Source organism: Xenopus tropicalis, chromosome 1 (genome assembly GCF_000004195.4).
Source record: "Xenopus tropicalis strain Nigerian chromosome 1, UCB_Xtro_10.0, whole genome shotgun sequence".
Taxonomy (NCBI): Eukaryota; Metazoa; Chordata; class Amphibia; order Anura; family Pipidae; genus Xenopus; species Xenopus tropicalis.
The window spans coordinates 151,735,758-151,755,452 of record NC_030677.2 but is presented as its reverse complement, the minus strand read 5'-3'; the positions used below and the strand labels follow the sequence as shown (position 1 = coordinate 151,755,452).

Here is a 19,695-nt window from a genome sequence, read left to right as displayed (position 1 = left end):
AAAAAAACATCTAATTGGTTGCTATGGTTTACTGCTCCTGCGCAAACTAAGTTGTGTTTACTAAGAATGGAGATAAATATCACCGGTGATGTTGCCTGTAGCAACCAATTAGGTCTTTGCCTTGATTTCTAACTTGTAGGTGACTGTTCAAATCTTATTGCTGATTGGTTGCTATGGGCAACATCACCGGAGATATTTATCTCCAGTCTTAGGGGCTGATTTATCATAGTCCAAATTTTGGATGTTTTTTAAGTACGATTGGCAAAAAATTGTATTATTAACGATAATTTCTGATGTGCGTTAATTGCACGAAAATTCGTATCGTGGTCGTACGAAAATATTGTGGTACGATCCAAAAGTTATGAAATTTTCGTATACAAAAGATCATAAAAGGCGCAAAAACCTTTCTGACTGAACCTTCAGTGCATGATTTTGGAAGCCTCTCATAGGACTCAATGGCACTCTGCAGCTCCAACCTGGCAAAAGGAAAGTCATGATACCGAAGCTTGAATGAATAACAAAACTTTTGTAGTCGTTGCGACACATACGATTTTGTCACACAAATTGACGCAAAGCACGAAAAAGTCTTGTAAGTTAAAGAAAATATCGCAGAAAATACGCAAGATTCGATAAAGTATAAAAAATACAAATTTTTTTGTAATCATACCCAATCGTACATATATATATATGCATGTATAATAAAGATATACATACATATATATATATTTCTTTTCTAGGTTAAAAGTAAATTTAGAGATGCCCAGTAGGTGGCACTGTACTCCAATATAAAACAGATCGCTCAGGTCGTGTTTTTTCTGGGACCTCAACTCACTAGTTAAATTAGTTCTGTGACAGTCACTCCAGGCATAAAAGACGGCACTGGATAAATAGTATGAGGAGCTCAAAGATCCAACAAGGAGAATAGAGGGTTAAAACCCTGTGGTGTAAAAAGCCACCAGCTTAGAGATTCAAGTGACTGACTAGCCTCGACCATTGACTTATTTGTACCCCTTCAGCCTAAGCGTACTCGGGCTCAAGACCAACGCCCCTGGCTGAATGTGCACACCAAATTCTTACGCTCCTGTGCGAGGTCTGCAGAACGTATGTGGAGGAAATCCCGTACACAAGCGGACTTTATCCATTACAAATTCCTATTAGCTTGCCTCAACTCTGCCCTGTCGAAGGCTAAACAGGAACACTACAATACCCTTATCAACAATAATAATAATCCTACACGCGACGCCTGTTTTCTATATTCATTACCCTTCTGCGTCCCTCACAGACTCCATTACCTCACTTTATGCACTCTCCCCAGGACTTGGAACAAAGTGGAGTCCATCCGCAATCAGATTCCCCCCTCTACTAATACCTCGAAGTCTCCCGGCTTTTATTGGCAGCTCCGCTCACCACTTGCTCTCTTGACCCCATGCCTTCTTCTCTGATTAAACACTGTGCAGCTGAGCTTACTCCAGTTCTTACTCACATCTTCAACTCCAGAACTGACTTCTGGAATTTTCCCCTCTTCCTTCAAACAGGCCTGTGTCAAGCTTATCCTTAAAAAGGCCACGCTCGACCCGTCCTCTCTAACTACCTTCCTGTCTCGCTTCTACCGACTGCCTCCAAAATCTTAGAGCGTATTTTCTTCTCCTGTATTACTGACTTTCTTAACGCCCATAATTTATTAGACCCGCTGCATTCTGGTTTTCGGCCTGCACACACTATTGAGACGGCCTTGTGCAGAGTTACAAATGATCTTCAGGTTGCCAAAGCCAAAGGTCACTTTTCTATACTAATCCTCCTCGATCTATCAGCTGCGTTTGATACGGTCGACCACTCCCTCCTGATGAAAGTTCTGCATTCGATTGGTATCCGTAGTCAGGTTTCATCCTGAATCTCTTCTTACCTCTCTAACAGTTCATTCACTGTCTCCTACGCTAACAACACCTCATCTCCAGTTCCTCTTAATGTGGGGGTACCCCAAGGCTCTGTACTTGGGCTGTTGTTGTTTTTCCTCTACACGCTGTCCTTGGTAGATCTTATCCATTTATTTGGCTTTAAATATCATCTGTATGCTGATGATATCCAAATTTATTTGTCGACCCCTTCATCAACAGTTGAAACTGAGACTCAAATCTCTAACAAAAACTGAACTAATGATCTTTTCACCTAAGCCTGGTCCTACACCCCCCCCCCCCCCCCCCCCCCCCCCCCCCCCCCCCCCCTTTTACTATTTCTATCCATCCCTTTCTTTCTACTGCAACAGCTAGGCTGCTCATGACTTGACTACTGTAACTTGCTACTAACAGGCCTCCCTAACTCCCATCTCCCCCTACAGTCTATATTAAAACACTGCTGCCAGAATTCTCCTCCTCTCATCCAGGAGAGTTCAGGCCCTTCCCCTGCTAAAGTCCTTATCGTGGCTTCCTATTAAACAAAGAATATTTTACAAACTCCTTCTCTTAACCTTCAAAGCCCTCCATTCCTCTGCTCCTCACTACATCTCTTCTCTTGTGTCTCCGTACATTCCTGGCCAACTCATTCGTTCCTCGCAGAGCCACCCACTACTACTGCTGTCTCCAGCCTTAAACCTTTCTGCCTTGCTGCCCCTTACATTTGGAATGCCCTCCCTGATTTCCTCCGGAGAGAATCCTCCCCCAGTCTTTTTAAAACTAAACTTAAAGACTACCTTTTGGAGCACTCACCCAGCACCTGATCTGGAAACCAGCACTTATATTGTAGTGTCACCCACTGTGACCTAGAGCACTTATATTTGTGTCTGTAAGTTACCTTCCCATCTAGATTGTAAGCTCTATGGGGCAGGGACCCCCATCCTCTTGTGTCTTTGACTCTTAACTTATTGCAACTGTATCTTGTATTTATTTGAATTTATTTATTTGTATTTATTGTTATACTGTGTATTTATCTATTATTATCTTAATAACCCCGTTTGTATTAATGTATTCTACTGTACAGCGCTGCGTACATAAGCGCTTTATAAATAAAGATATACATACATACATACTGAGCTCAGGGACACAGTGTGTGAGATTCCTGGAGTAAGGGACTACTGTAAAGCCAGACCATGCTGAGGATTTGCACTATGGCAAGAGATATAACCCTTTGAAGGTATATATTGCAGTGGGAATCCAGTTAAAATCGTATGCTGCCTGTGAAATCACTCACAACTGTGCTTGATGTACTGTTGAAATATAAGTTGCATATTGATACCACCAGATGTCATATGCCTGGAGTGAATAAACAAAGTTCATTGTTTGAATAAACCCTCTACTTTAAGGGCAATATTTGTTATACAGCTGCTAGGAGTTGTTGAGAGTTGTTGCCCTAACCGGCTAATGCCCATGTTGCTCTGCACACAGCACACACACGTTGTTACTACTATAGCACACCCATGGGTAGGATACATAGATCATTTACATCAGCCCTTGCCCCAGTGGAGCTTACACTGACACAAGTACTATTTAAGTACACCAGCTTATGGAAAGAATACATTAACCCCAGCCCACTGTATCAAAGAAAGTGTTTCTTTCTCCATGAGAGTTGTGGCTTTAAAGGAGCAGTTCAGTGTAAAAAATGAAACTGGGTAAAATTGATAGACAGCGCAAAACAAAAAATGTCTTCAATATAGTTAGTTTAGGCAAAAATGTAATCTATAAAGGCTGTAGTGAGCAGATGTCAAACATTATTGCCAGAACACTTCTTTCTCCCTTACAGCTCTCTAAGCTGTTGGCAGTCAGTAACCTCAGTGACTTGAGGGGGGTACCATATGGGACATAATTGTTCAGTTAGTTTGCATTTGAATCTGACCTGTGTGCTCACAAACTAACTAAACAATTATGTCCCATGTGCTACCCCCCCTACAGTCACTGATTGGTTACTGACTGCTAACAGCTCAGAGAGCTGTAAGGAAGAAAGAAGTGTTCTAGCTATAATGTTAGACATCTGCTTACTCCAGCCTAGGGCCAAACGATTGAATTAAAACGGTGGCTATGGAGCCGTTGGTTTGGGGACCGTATCAATGAGATCTGCCCGATTTTAGGAAAGATGTCAGTCAGGGTGGCCAGACGTTCATGTCCATACAAGGGCAGATAACTGCCGAATCATTCTAAAGGACCAATATCAGCAGCTAAAATCGGCCCGTATATGGCCACCTTTAGAGGTTAGTTGAGTTGAAAGCAGGAAGTAGTCTTTTGGCTATTATGTTAGACATCTGTCCACTCCAGCCTTTATAGATTACATTTTTGCCAAACTAACTATAATGCAAATATTTTTTATTTGGCGGAGTCTATCCATCGTACCCAGTCCATTTTTGCACTGAAGTGAACAATTAAGCAGGAGCATTTTGAGAAAATTGACCTTTTGGCCATTAAATTCTTAGTAATTCTATCATATTCCTGTCATTTTTCATAGGAGAGGACCCAGATGATTTTATTGTTATGTCATTCAATATGCATGCAATGGCTTGAGCTACAGCATGCTGCAGCTTTTGCCTCAGTTGGGCTTACAGCTTCATTCCCTTTTCATTAGGTTGAAATGAAATTACACAAAAAATTCCAAAGGAAAACAAAGTGAAGTGAAATGTAGCTGGTTCCTTTAAAAGAAAAGCAGCAAAATATGGCAAATAGGAAAATGAAGAAGGTTACATAAAGAAAGACCTAATGTTGCAAACTGTCGTATCTAATAATCATGGAGTATGGCATGCAAATCATTCTAATGCAAAAAGTAAGGAAAGGTAAAGGTTCACCTTTTCATCTAGTAATGCATATGTTACCAAGCAAAAGTTAAAACATAACTTTTATTATCTGAGCAATAGGCTAAATGGAAAATATAAAAGCAATTCTCTAGGGCACAATGTGAATCAGGAAATAACTTGCAATGGTGTAACATCAAAATAAATGCAAGTGGGTTAAGTGTATGTACACTTTTTAGAGCGACATTTAGAGAGTCCTTAGGCTACAAGGCTACAGAGAATCTATGCATTATGAATCCAAATGTGACTACAGTGCCCACTAACATATAATGTATCCTGAACATTAGCAATAGCCTGATGTGCCATGAAAAGATATCATCTTTAAAAAAGGCATGTGTTCTTCACAGGCTCAAGAACTGGTTTACCATGAGGGCAAATCAATCAATTACTTAATGCACACCTACTAACCAAAAAAAGGCAGCAAATGGTATGTTTAACATATAATGCTCTTTATATGGTAAATATTCACAAACCAGTAATAACAATTACAATGCATAATATACATACCACCAGTTGGACAAAATGTAATAAAACAGAAAAAGCAGACACATGCATTGAGAAAAATCCAAATCCATAATTTTTCAATTCAGCTAAATACCAAATCCTTCACAAAAGCTCAGACTGAATACCAAACCAAATTCAATCCCTAGTTTGCATAACCAAATATCAAAAAAAAAAAAATTTCAGTTACCATTAATTTACCATCATTAGCAGAAGGGTGTGATGTAAGCGCTTTGGGGTACAAACAGACATGGTTTAGTATCTCATGTTTAAAGGAACAGTAACACCAAAAAATGAAAGTGTATAAAAATAACTAAAATATAATGTGCTGCTGCCCTGCCCTGCCCTGCACTTACTTCAGAAAGTCTACTATAATTTCTATAAATAAGCTGCTATGTAGCCATGGGGGCAGCCATTCAAAGGAGAAAAGGCACAGGCACTTAGCAGATAACAGATAAAACACTATTGTATTCTACAGAACTTATCTGTTATCTGCTATGTAACCTGTGCCTTTTTTCCTTTTTTCCAGCTTGAATGGCTGCCCCCGTGGCTACACAGCAGCTTATTATATAAATTATAGTAGTGTTATTGTAGCAAACACACCAGTTTTACCAGTGCAGGGCAACAGTGCATTATAGTTTTATTACTTTAAAGCTCTTTCATTTTTTAGTGTTACTGTTCCTTTAATTATTACATACTTGCAGAAGCTGAATGATTATTACTGGCAAACACTTTTTCTCACATGTCAATGCAATATGTACTGCACCCTTTAAAAAGCATTTTTTGAGCTAAGGCTATGCAGCCTTGTATTCTATGGACTAGTTACGTATGGCTCTGCCAAATCCACTTAAAGATGTGTACTTTTTTCCCACCAGAGGTGCAAGCTAATAATAGCATACATTCTGGTTGGGGGAAACAGACCCCAGCCAGCTCTATACTGCCCACACCAGGAGGAGGAAGCTTCCTGTGCAGGTGGCCATTCCGGATACAAGCATGCAAATTAAGCTTGGTCCCAGGCAAAGCAGCCATCAGACGTTTTGGCGCCCTGTACTAGTTATTTATCTAGAGCACCCCCATGAACACAAGTGTGTAGTACCAAAATTAACCATGCCCCCTTTGTGCACTATACAAATGATCAGGTAGTTAGGTTTTGCTAAGGTAAAAAGGTTGAACTTGATGGATATGTGGGTGTTTTTTTCAAGCACAGCTACTATGATACAAACTTAAAAATCATTTTACTGAAAAGCAGGGGAGGTAACTATAGATGAAACAGACCCTGCAACTGCTGGGGGGCCCAGTAAGACTTTGACTGATAAGCAGCTACAATACATATTTACTTATTTTGTTCCCAATATTTAGGGTTCCAAAAATCTTGCTGCGGGTCCCAGTAATTAGTAATTTCACTGCTGAAATGTTAATGTAGGTGATAGCTTATATAATTCAGTAAGTAGAACCCAATTTAAACACTGGATGTTACTCTATAAAGTAGTTCATATAAATTGTTCCATAAACTGAGGTGCTAATAAGTCAGTTTCTTGGTCATCATCGGAGTTCTCCCTAAGTTTAACTCTACACACTTTCTTGCCCCTGTTATGCTGCTCTGCAGTGTCATTGTTTTTTTTTTAATTCAGGCATGTTTCTTGAGAAGATTTTACAGCAGTTTCAGCATATATACATATTACACAATGTAATATGGTTCTAGTATATGATATGTTTTGCAGTAACAAAAGTTGTGAGTTATGTTGCATTTGAAAATACATTGTAACCTTTTCTTTTGAATGCATTTTCCTTTCCCCTTTCATTTCTAACATATCTTAAAATGCTTTAAGAAATAACGCCTATATCTCTCTAAGTGGACTTTTCTAGCCATTTTCCCCATATTTTTTCGTGTTTCCTTTTAGGAACTCCTCTAGTTTTATATATTATATATTAGACTTTCCAGTATACATAGGTGTGCAACTTCGCAGTGTGATTGTTTAGTAAGTAAATAAGTTATGTAAGCCTACAGTAGTAACAGTAATAGTGTTTACATAAGCTATGTAAATTTAAGGGTTACAATCAACAGCCAAGGTGTACACAATCGTTCCTCTTCCTTGTTGACAGTGTCGTTCCTTTGGGCATGTGCAGTAGACTGAAAAGCCTAACTAGACAAACAAGAAAGCAGGCTTTTTAGCTCAACTGCGCATGAGTGGCCCCTGGATCACTGTGGAACAAAGAGAATCGCTTGCCTGCACCCCCTAGTGATTTAGCCTTTCCTTCTCCTTTAATGTGCTAAAAAGTCAGTCAGTTTATTGGGGGTCAAAATCCATACCTCTAGTTGTGGAAACCATTTTTCCTAATAGGTGCCCTTTTACCCACTCATATCCATTTTGTTTCTATACTGTTAGTTCCTTATTCACTTTGCACCCTAGGAAATTGCATTCACTTTTTCCATGCAGTCTGTTTTTATTGCTCAGATAATAAAAGTTATGTTTTAACTTTTGCTTTGTAACTTATGCATTACTAGATAGCAAGGTGGAACTTTTGGTCTTTCTATATTGGACCTGTCAATTTCCTTGATTATTATTCTTTATTATCTTAGCAAAATCTGTTTTTGCTGTAAAAGGAACAGTCAGGGGCGATGCTGCCATGTGGTGAGTTGGGTCACTCTGGACAATTTTCCAGGGGCGGCAAAAAGCTGCTCCTTGTAACTTAAAGGAGAAAGAAAGGTAAAAACTAAGTAAGCTTTATCAGAAAGGTCTATGTAAATACAGCCATGAGCACTCACAGAAATGCTGCACTGACTTCTCTGTGAAAAGATTTCTTGTGTCTGTAATTCATGAGCCAGAGACACGCAGCTCTCTGCTGTCTCCTCTCTCCTGCTTCCCCCTCCTTCAAGAATGCTAAGAACTCACTCCCCCCCTTAGGAATGTGGATCTGAGCCAATCAGCAGGAAGCTGACTCATAGGGGCACATTTACTAATCCACGAATCCGAATGGGAAAAATTCGGATTTGAAACAAACATTTTGCGACTTTTTCGTATTTTTTGCGTTTTTTTCGTCGCCATTACAACTTTTTCATAAATTGTTGCGACTTTTTTGTAGCCGTTACGACTTGCACGAATTGTTGCAACTTTTTCGTAGCCGTTACGATTTGCTTGTATATTGTCGCGACTTTTTCGTATTGAGCGCTCGTAAACGGCGGGCAAACCTTTCAGACTCAGCATGATTTTGGAAGCCTCCCATAGGACTCAATGGCACTCTGCAGCTCCAACCTGGCCCAAGGAAAGTCTCCCATAGGGCTCAATGGCACTCTGCAGCTCCAACCTGGCCCAAGGAAAGCCTCCCATAGGGCTCAATGGCACTCTGCAGCTCCAACCTGGCCCAAGGAAAGCCTCCCATAGGGCTCAATGGCACTCTGCAGCTCCAACCTGGCCCAAGGAAAGCCTCCCATAGGACTCATTGGCACTCTGCAGCTCCAACCTGGCCCAAGGAAAGTCTCCCATAGGGCTCAATGGCACTCTGCAGCTCCAACCTGGCCCAAGGAAAGCCTCCCATAGGACTCAATGGCACTCTGCAGCTCCAACCTGGCCCAAGGAAAGTCACGATACTGAAGCTTGAATGAATCCGAAACTTTCGTACTTGGCGCAACAGCTACGAAAAAGTTGCGACAATTCGTGCAAGTCGTAACGCTATGAAAAAGTCGTGACAATTTACGGAAAAATCGCAAAATACCGATCATTACGAAAAAAAACGCATTCGGGCGCTTTTCGGACATTCATGGATTAGTAAATGTCCCCATAGTCTAACTAACTGAGGATGTTCACTTGGTCTGGGTGTCTGTGCAGGAGCGAGGCTTTCTTTACACAGCTCAGCGTTTTTTCTTCCTGTTTGGCTTCTGATCATCTACACAGGTGAAATATGGGGAGACTTAAGGGCACTATTGAGACAACTGAAGGTATGCCTGCAGCTTGAGATTAACTCTTTATTAGCCTTTCCTTCTCCTTTAAAGAGCCGAAAATCTAATTTTTAAATCGGAATTTCGGCTCTTCTAGTGCAGAGATGATACAAAAATCTGCAGAAAATATAAATGAAGACAAATCAGAGAATGTCTCAGAATATCACTGTTTAATAAAGGCACCTTAACTTTTGTAGCTGGTTTGTAAAATACCCTATACTATGGCTGATTTACACACATAAAGGTTTTTCATAGCTTACTTGTTTACTAAAAATCTTCACAAATGTATCTTCTATAATATCATTGTATTGCCTGCATTGTATAACCCACTAACCCAGTGCCCTCACAGCATATATCTTAGTCAAATAACCAGCCCAACTCAGCGCTAAGCACTTGCTGTATTCAGTATAAATCTCAGTGGATTTGTGTCATTTTATTGAGTGCTGTGATGGCTCAATATAATGACACACATCCACTGAGAAAATGCATACTCTCCAGGTCATTTATATCTAAAGTTGGAAATGTTGTACAGCCAGCACAGGGTCTGTAACCTGTTGAGGAGTACCTACAGATAACACTGGAGGCTACTGCAGGACTTTTACTTATATTGAGAATAATAATAAAAAAAACAACAAAACACAAATACAAGAATATTGTAGAAATGATACCTATATTGGCTAACAATAAAAATACATTGCAAGCTTTCGGAGCTCTAAGGCCCCTTCATCAGGCAAATTAGAGCTCCGAAAGCTTGTAATGTATTTTTATTGTTAGCCAATATAGGTATCATTTCTACAATACTCTTGTATTTGTGTTTTGTTGTTTTTTTATTATTATTTTTGACACTGGCTAACACGGTACTACAGTTTTTGTTTTATGACTTATATTGAGGACATCCACTTTTGCTGTATCCAACCAGTCTGACCCCCAAAAAGGTGAATAGTAAATTAGCATTTTATTCAAAACATTTTTAAACGAGAAGCTCAAATGCTAACCTACAAGGAACTGCATGGGTTAACGCCCACTTTTTATTTAAAGGGCTAATGAAGCCACTGTAAGGCTGTTTTGCTCAAACTCGGGCCAGAGAGAGAAGCCCACTTTTGCTTCACGTCCGGTTCGAGCCGTGTTTCCGCCCCCACTTCCGCTTTAAGCATTTCCGGTGGTGTCCCGCCGTGCTCCGCGCGGCCGGGGACAGGAAGCGGCAGGATGTCAGGTTGGGATCGTGAGGCCGCGCGGACTGGATCCGGCGATGGACGAATTTATGTCGGAAATCTGCCAGCTGATATTCGGGAGAAGGAACTAGAGGATCTGTTTGACCGCTATGGTAGGATCCGGACCATTGAGTTGAAGAACCGGGGCGGCAGTAGTGCCGCTCCATTCGCATTCATCAGCTTTCAGGACCCCCGGTGAGTGAGAGTTCGGAAACACTGAAAAATCTGGGGAAGGTGATTGAATTTAATAGGATTCCCAAAGAGCGGGAGAAGAAGGCGGGAGACTGGATTGTTTTGTTGCGCAGGTACGCTTTCTGCCTTGTAGGGTCACGAAACGGAGAAGCAAATGGGGGAGGGGAGGCGTTTCATTTGCTGTGTGTATCGGATGTCTGCTCTCGGAGCTGGGCTTGTATCTGCTCCTACTCCCCTGTGACTGGGGCGCTGTAGTTTAATAGGCTTATGGGTACATGAGCGATCATCTTGGACATGTCGATTGCGGCGCTTCTCTAATGAAGTTACTTTCACTTTTCCTTATTTAGCGATGCAGAGGATGCAGTGTTCGCAAGGAATGGCTATGAATTTGGCTCATGTCGTCTACGTGTAGAGTTCCCCCGTTCATTCCGGGGATCTGGTGGTGGATATGGAGGTTCTCGGGGAAGGAATGGGCCGCCATCTCGTCGCTCTGAATACAGAGTCATTGTCTCAGGTATATAGGCCCTTTTTGCTTAACTGTTTGCTAAAACCTGACCCTGGGTACTGTTGCACCCCTCACACTATTTCTTTGCCTGTATCTTCCTGCAGGGGAGCTGCCTAATCACATCTAATCGGCCATGGCCAGTTTAAAGGCCAACTTAAAGGGATACTGTCATGATTTTTATGACTTACTTTTTATTTCTAAATAACATGGTTTACATAGCAAATAATTCACTTTACCACTTCAAATTTTATTCTTGAACCAACAAATGTACTAAATCTGTAATATAGGTGTGTAGGTAGCCATCTCAGTGCATTGTGCCTGAGTCTGAGCTCTCAGAAGGAGCCAGCGCTACACATTAGAACTGCTTTCAGGTAACCTATTGTTTTTACTACCCCCATGTAACTGGAGGAGTCCCAAGCCGGACTTGGATTTCTTACTATTGAGTGCTATTCTGATATCTACTGGGAGCTTCTGTCTTGCTGCCTTCCCATTGTTCTGTGGGGGGGGGGGGGGTGATATCACTCCAACTTGCAGCGCTGCAGTAAAGTGTGACTAGTTGATCAGAGCACAGATCACATGGCTGTGGCACCCTGGGAAATTAAGAATATGGCTAGCCCCATGTGAAATTTTAAAATTAAATGTGAAAATCTGTTATGGAAAAATTGTCTTCAATGCAGGATTCTGCTGGAGAAGCACTGTTAACTGATGGGTTTAGTTTGGCTTTACAAAGCTTTTAAAGTATGTTTCTAGAGTGTCCCAGTGGCTTTCACACAGCATGGGAAGTTTGGTTACCAAACTGATAAGTTAGCCACTTGATTATAATAGAACTCTTGTGCCTTTAGTTTTACCAAAAACTTTAGGGCACCACCCATTTTAAATTTGGCAATTTTCCTAAATTTACTGAAACTGCATCATTGAATTGGGCCCCTCATTCATGGCTTAAGTAGAGTTTAATCCTCTCTCTTTTCCCTTACTGTTACCCTGCTTATTCGCCTTAAGGTTTGAAATTAACATTGAGCAAGAATTAATGGAATGTTGTTGTACAGGGCACTAGTTTTTTTTTTTTCTAATTTTTTAACTACTTCTAGATGTATGTGGTTGTCAATCAGATGGTGTTGGGCTATAACTCCCAAATACCAATGTTACGGTACTGCTGGGAGATTGTGTAAAATCTGGCGGACATCCAGTTACACATGCCTGACGTTAACTGTGAAAGCACACTGGTATAGTGGAGGTATAAACATGTATTTGTACTACCACAGGATTTAATTAGATTACCCATATAAGCCACCTTAGCTCTAGATTGGAACAGCTGCTAAACTAGAACAAATATCTCATGGGGAGGCAATAAAGGCAATCACTGGTGAAAAGGCCTACTTCTTTTTCTAAAGTCATGCAAAGTTTCTTGTAGCAGGCAACTTCATGTGTGTTCAGGAAAACGAAGCAATGTGTGGGGCGTTCCACCTGCAATCTCCTTTGTTGCTGGTAGAAAGGCTTTTAGGGGAGATTAGTCACTTGCGGTAGCAGATTTATTGTGTGTGACTAATCCACCAGTGGAATATAGGCCCTTACCTGTTTGGCTGTAAAGTGCTATATATATATATATATATATATTTATATATACCCCCTTGTTCAACATGCGTTCAATGTATAGGGCTGTGCACAACCTCTCCTCTCCCTTCCCCATTATTGTGACTCTTATTTTAGCAGAAGTCTTATTATGTAGGGGGTATCTGTGCACTGGCAGTTTGTCATTTTGTGATTTGTATTGCTTGTTTACCAGATTTTATGACTGGTTCGGTTTGTCACTAAACACACAGCTTCACAAAGTAGCATTTTGTAACCTACAAGTAGCAGCTGCACACTGATGTTTTTCATGACAAGCCACATTTAAGTTTTTAAATTTCACAGAATTCTGTAGTGTGGGGGTACACTCAGTAATTTTTTTTTTCCTGCTACCAACCTAATTCTCAAGTGCTACAATCTGGCACAGCTACCCACATATACCATGTTGCCTCTAAGTATATATACAGCAGTTTCTTGCATTCTTTTCAGCTGTTAATCTCCCTTTGTGTCATCTGGTGCAAATTAAAGCACCCAACTGCAGGGTAAATTGCATTCTGGGAAATCAACATTTTGAAAAAAATATACAGACCTCGCAGATCTTTTACTTTACATGTGTTGTGCCCATGGTATATAATGACTATAAATACCATGGGTATATGAGGCACATAAGGCAAAAGATCTTTGGGATTTGTTTGTTTTACACTATGGGTTAAATTTCTAATTTTCCACATTGTTGAGCACCAGACTACTCCCTCCAAATATCTAAAACCGTTTCAGTGTTTTTGAACAGTAACGCCATTTGCTTTCTGTGTTTCTGCAGATGCTCTAACAAATAGTACTACAAGAGTACAGAATGCACTGCAGAGCAGGACATTTCGCAGTTAACACAAGGCTTATGTGCTCCAAAAACAGACTTGCTGCTCAACAATTTGTGAAAAATTAGAAATGTAACCCAGTTTTTGGAGCACATAAGCCTTGTTAACTGCGAAATGTCCTGCTCTGCAGTGCATTCTGTACTCTCTTGTAGTACTATTGGAGCATCTGCAGAAATACAGAAAGCAAATGGAGTTACTGCCCAAATACAACACTGTAAAAGTTTTAGTACAGTTTTTACTGTTTTGATATTTGAAGGCAATAGTCTAAATTATGAAGGAAAATATTTGCATTTTTCTATAAATTCTGGATATATTTTTAAATCAAGCCCTCTTGGATTGGATGTCCTTTTCTTATACAAACATTCTTACAATCTATATTCGTCTTTTGCAAGGTCTTCCACCCTCAGGGAGCTGGCAGGATCTGAAGGATCATATGCGGGAAGCTGGTGATGTCTGTTATGCTGATGTACACAAAGATGGAATGGGGATTGTTGAATTTATTCGCAAAGAAGATATGGAGTATGCTCTGCGGAAGCTAGATGATACAAAATTCCGCTCCCACGAGGTAGCATTATTTTTATATTTACATAGGGTACATTCTGGGCTGTTACTTTCTTTTCCAACTTTTTTTTTTTTCTCCCCCAAAGGGTGAAACTTCTTATATCCGTGTGTGCCCAGAGAGAAATACCAGCTACTCCCGTTCCAGATCCCGTTCAAGAGGGCGTGATTCCCCTTATCAAAGCCGCCGCTCGCCTCGTTATGCTTCTCCCTTTCGACCGTACTAAGTTGCCACCATAGGGACACTTTCTATGAATTGAATTCTGAATCCCATCTACTCAGAACAACATTCCACGACTGATGGATTTCATCAACTTTTATACCATTTTTTTTTTTTTTTTTAAAGAAATGTTTTCTTGACATAAGGTGTGTGGTGTTTTTTTCTTTTAAGTTCTATCTTCAAGAAGGCAAAAGATAGTATTGTGCCTCCTAGGAAGAAGGGATGGCCTGATCTGAAATTGTGTTAAATGCGCTGTGCATAATTGCTATACTGGAACTAACAAGTAGAATGCTAATGGAACCAATGCAACCTTAAGGGAAAGTACATGTGTCCTACATATAGTTAAATGCCATCAGTATGTTAGAAAGGTATAGTTTGGAATAACTTTTTAATCCTCTTCACAATCAAGTTTGTACGTATGTTCCTTTTATTATGAAAGTGTTTCAGTTTAAATAAAAATAAGCATCTGTAGCTGTCCTAATAAACAGTAAGCTGTTATGCTGTTTCTATTCCGGTCCTTGATGTTCAGGAGCTGCTCTTGACTTCAGACAGACCTCTTTCATGCTGAGCTGGTAAAGGGATGTTACCTTTTATTAAGAGGAGAAAAGAGAATGAGGACATCTAATGGATCTATATTAATGTTTGTGGATATAAATATAAACCTTTAATACCTGGAGGTGCTACAAAATATTCCTCTACAACAGTTCTGGCATTTTCTAGGAGCAGTTCGGTACAATTTCCTGCAGCAACTGCATCATTTCTTATGTATAGGGTCCTGCAAAACACATTACAAACACTTGAAACTGCCTCTTCACAAAAAAGTATATATAAATCTAGCAGTAGTATCAAGCCTGTGCTGCTGCTCTATCATGGTAGCTAAATGATAACATATTAATTTATGCAGTATCTCTTAGTGATAAGTGTCAAGTAACTGGACTTGCTGAATAATCTTAAAACAGTTTACTACTAGGTAGTGAAATGTTCAAGATTACTTTGCAAGTCCAGTTGTTTTAGACTTATCATTGGGAGATATGGTTGAAGATATAGATTACATTACCTGTCTTCTAACACAGATGATAAAGGTTCCACTCCCTCTGTGTTGACATTGTGCAGCTGATCAGCAAACTGTATGGCCTTCTCAAGCCGCTGCACGCCTTCTACGTTTCCGAAATCCACTAATGCTAGCCGCTCAAGATGGTCAATTGTGTCTAGGCTAATCAGGGGTTTCTGAAAATTGGTAAAATGTATTATGTACGTGATATATAGTCTGTCTTTAGAGGTAGTTTTACATTTATATACTTTTCTTGATTAACATGACCTGGGAATAGAGCACACATGAACAGTAGGGGGCGCATAGAGAAACCGTAATACATAATTAAGTTATGCACTAAATTATAATCATGCATATGAGTGCGCACCTGGTTTCTGATCTCGGGTTGAAGGTCCCATGTTGGTTTAGGCGGTACCTATAAATTGAAAATAGCGACATCTTAATCCCCAACAGCGGTTTCTACTAGTTTGTAGTCCAGCAATAGCTGGAAGCCCGTGAGCTGGTATATCTACATAAGAATCCCGACTTCAGCGTCGTACAAGGATATTCGTTAGACTAAACCTTGACGCGCAGTGTCATTATAAGCTAAATGATACCTTACTCTGCGCCGACAACGAACGTCGGAAACCAGAAATCCAAGCGGTGCAGAGCGGCGCTCGGAACCACATTTTGCGCGGCTCTTTAATATGACGTCATATTAGAACCACCACCGTGCGTTTCTCCAGTAACCTTGATGAAGAGGTGATGGCGGCCATTTATAAAAAAAAAAAAAGGTTTCAGCCAATAGACGTGCTTGTGTTGTAAGATGACAGTCGCGACTCTGCCCTAGGACAAGATGGCTGCCGCGGCATCTCGCTCTCCGTAGAAAGATTTGCGAGGTGAAGAAATACCTGTGTTCGTCAGGAGTTTGTTGCGGGCAGCATGAACAGCGTGGGTGAGGAATGCACGGATATGAAGCGGGAGTATGACCAGTGCTTCAACCGCTGGTTTGCGGAGAAATTTTTAAAGGGAGAATGTAGTGGCGATCCGTGCACCGAGCTCTTCAGGCGGTATAGAGATTGTGTTCAGGTGGGTAATGCACTCTGTATAGTGATAATAACATGGGCATTTTATAGCAGCGCACTAATACCCTTTCCTTTATTCAGAAAGCCATTAAGGACAAGGACATCCCGGTGGACGGAGTGGACTTTATGGGGCCTAGTAAATCAAAAACAGAATCCGACGGCTCCTCCTGACCCAACGCGGGCCCCGGAAGAGAGTGGGCCCATAACGTCATATCCCCTGCACGCCTAGAAATGAAAAATACTTTTATAATAAATAACAAAGTAACAATCAGTTTGTACGGCGAGTATTTGCTGTCTTCATACATATATATTTGTGTGTTTAGGGGGTTAAGGTTAAGCACATGGTGTCTTCAGGGGATTAATTAGTAAAAATTGATCTTCACATTTCCGGCCAGGGGGAAGCTTGGTGTGTAAAGGGGTTTTATTGCTAAATCTCGAGGTGCAGCGCTGAACTAGAAATACAGACTGCAGCAAAACAGTGTACAGTGGGGTGTCCAACCAGAAGATATCCCTTATGTGCCCCCCCTTAGCAAAACAAATCAACCTCGGATTCTACTCTTTCACTGTATTTTTAACTCATTTTTGCTATTCCTGTTGCTGTTTTCAGCCTCATTGCAATTTTATTCTATATCATATGGTTGGCCTTTGTAGGTCATAGATTAACATGTATATTTGTGCTGAGAGCAATAAGAGTATGAGTATTCTTCATATACTTAAGGAGTCCATGGAGTATGTTTGTAAACCTACCATAGTGGAATTACTTGTATAGATTTGCTGGACCAAGTTTTTTGATACTCGTATATAACACTATATAGACTGGCATTTATCAGAAAATATTCAGATCCCTACTTAATCCTATGATATCTATATGAGAACTACATCAGAGACTGTTGCTTTTCTTCAATAAACATTACTAGCACACAGTAGTGAATACAGTGGGGCTAGTTTAGTGACACCAGTGCAGTTACACGTAGCAATTAGTTAATCTCTTTTATTTGTATTTTGAAGTAAATTGACTAATTAAAATGAACTGGTTTCTATGGGTTACCTCACTGGTCCAATTTACCAACTATATTAGCATCCCATATGTTTAGCTCAAATATGAAAATATGTCAGACTTGGAGTATGTATATGCAAGTTTTTTTTAATTTATATTTAGAAAGTTCCTTATTTCTATGAGATGCTTACATAAAATTTTCTCTGGGGAAATGGAGTTTAGAATCACTAGGTTTCAGTGACTATAATGACTGTGTTAGTCCAGGTGGGTTTGCTCTTCTTTTGATGAGCCAGCCTGGAGACCTACTGTATGCGGCCTATTTTCCTTATTGCCAGGTATTCCCTAGGCAGACACATACTCGGAAATTATTTAAAGATGCTGCATATGTGCTCACCTTGAATTGACACAGAGGTTAACTTGGAGCAGACGAAGATGGCAGTGGCAAACTTCACAGGAAAGGACCCCAGGCCAGCAATTATTGTCACCCTGTGGGTATAGAAAAAATTGGCGCCACCTAGTGATATTACCTTTTATTCTCATTTGAAGTTTAATATTATTCTTGTTAACAGGGGAATATTTACCATATATGTACTCCAGGGCTTTGAGTGGCAGCCCCAGCATGCCTTTATGGTAAATAAAATTTCCCCAAAAAAAGACCTTTCCTTTGCTGCCAGCTACTTTCTTATGAAATCCAGCAATGGGGGGGTCAGGGTGACGCTAAGCTGAATTGACGTCATGCATTCACATTGCACTTCTGGCGACATCACTGTACATTCGTTGATGGGCCCTTATTGGACCAGAATACACTACTGCCTGTTAAGACACAAATCAATATGCTTCTGGAGCAGATGGAGAGCTGTGGACTGTAATGCTAGCTTGGTAGTTTTGATTTTAAAGGGACAATATACCCAGCAGTTCATAGAACATACTTTTTGCTTATTGTTTTAATCACAAAATAAATTGTGATTTTTGTTATTGCTTGAGCTAAAAAGGGCACATTTAAGCTACTTGCATGTGTGGGCCTTGTGAAGTAGAAATTAGATTTCCAGTATATAACGGTAACGGTCAAACAGCATCAGAAGCCAATCTTTGTGCAATAGTATATTACTTTTGCTGAAAATACCTTAATTTATATGCTGGCTGTTTGTCTAAAATCTTCACACTATAGCAGATTGTAGTTGCCTTGTTTGTTTCACTGACAATTAAGATAGCCTCTGCATGTTGAATAGGTGGATGAGAGCTCATCTTCACTTCCCGCTGTTTAATTATTTGATTATTTTCCTGAACAATAGAAAGACAGTCATATCATGCCTAATGCTTGCATGTCTTCTGTCTGTGAGTGTACATTATTAGCCTGTGTGTACGAGTTTTGACTTCCCTGTATCGCCGCTGTTGTTAGAAAGTTGATATTTGTTTGTTAGGTGATACTCAAATTTATAGTTGAAACCATAGATTTTTACTGTTAATTTTATGGGGAAAAATACCTTCAGTTTTTTCCCTCTTCCTGTGGTGATATTGGGGAGGTAGTGGAAAGCTAAAGCTGTACTGTAAAAGTCAGCCACTAGTGTGCAGTGTTGGCCAATTATTTTATTACATCCATGTGTATACATAGTCAAAATCTATTTTCCCCTGGCATTGGTTAAAATGAAATTGTCCTTGTCCCAAAAACAGAACACATTTTCAGTTTTCCTGTTTCTTTAAAAAAAAAATATATATATATATATATATTTACTGACCACACAGAGCTGCTTAACTTTGTATTAACTGCAGCAAAAAATCTGCAATTGTGTCTGCACCCAGAAGCATTGGTTTGGTCTGGGTGCAGGCAGATGCAGGTTATTTCAGCCCGAAACAGCATGCTTGAGCAGTTTACCACTGAAATATGCGGTGTGGACCCAAAGCAGTGCTTCTACACCAGGGGTCGGGAACCTTTTTGGCTGAGAGAGCCATAAACACCACATATTTTAAAATGTAATTCCGTGAGAGCCATACAATGTTTGGCCGTGGATGCTGCGGGGCAAGGTAGGGTGGGTCCCAAGGATGCCGGATGCGATGCAGAGGAGGGCGTGGCCTCCTCTTGGCGGATAGAAGACGTGTTCTAAGGCTTAGAACATGTCTTCTATCCGCCAAGCGCAGGGACAAGGTAGGGTGGGTCCCAAGGATGCCGGTTGTGATGCGGAGGAAGGTGTGGCCTGCACTCGGTGGATAGAAGACGTGTTCTAAGGCTTAGAACACGTCTTCTATCTGCTG

The 19,695-nt window shown here is 40.5% G+C and overlaps 3 protein-coding genes across 3 annotated transcripts; 2 read left to right on the top strand and 1 right to left on the bottom strand.

Moving 5' to 3' along the window:
* The first annotated feature begins 10,284 nt into the window (after window positions 1-10,284).
* Window positions 10,285-14,831, top strand: srsf9 (serine/arginine-rich splicing factor 9). Its single transcript, NM_001004795.1, is given in 4 exon segments — window positions 10,285-10,612; window positions 10,957-11,123; window positions 13,948-14,120; window positions 14,203-14,831. Coding segments are annotated over 4 exon segments (678 nt in total). The 5' UTR covers window positions 10,285-10,412; the 3' UTR covers window positions 14,341-14,831.
* On the bottom strand, window positions 14,738-16,083 carry gatc (glutamyl-tRNA(Gln) amidotransferase, subunit C). The gene is made up of 5 exons (XM_002932078.5): window positions 15,981-16,083; window positions 15,752-15,799; window positions 15,391-15,560; window positions 15,005-15,108; window positions 14,738-14,920 (listed from the first exon to the last, which is right to left on the bottom strand). Exons 1-5 carry the CDS (start codon window positions 16,050-16,052, stop codon window positions 14,859-14,861), a joined length of 456 nt encoding a protein of 151 aa, XP_002932124.1. The 5' UTR covers window positions 16,053-16,083; the 3' UTR covers window positions 14,738-14,858.
* A 175-nt stretch (window positions 16,084-16,258) lies between these two features.
* Window positions 16,259-16,691, top strand: triap1 (TP53 regulated inhibitor of apoptosis 1). Its single transcript, NM_001016268.2, is given in 2 exon segments — window positions 16,259-16,452; window positions 16,530-16,691. Coding segments are annotated over 2 exon segments (237 nt in total). The 5' UTR covers window positions 16,259-16,305; the 3' UTR covers window positions 16,620-16,691.
* The last annotated feature ends 3,004 nt before the right edge of the window (window positions 16,692-19,695 follow it).

Coding starts and splice junctions, on each gene's coding strand:
- gatc (XM_002932078.5), bottom strand. CDS start 16,052: ATGTGGTTCCGAGCGCCGCTCTGCACCGCTTGGATTTCTGGTTTCCGA. Junction 15,561..15,751: donor AACCCGAGATCAGAAACCAG/GTGCGCACTCAT, acceptor ACCAATTTTCAG/AAACCCCTGATTAGCCTAGA. Junction 14,921..15,004: donor ATATTTTGTAGCACCTCCAG/GTATTAAAGGTT, acceptor TCTTAATAAAAG/GTAACATCCCTTTACCAGCT.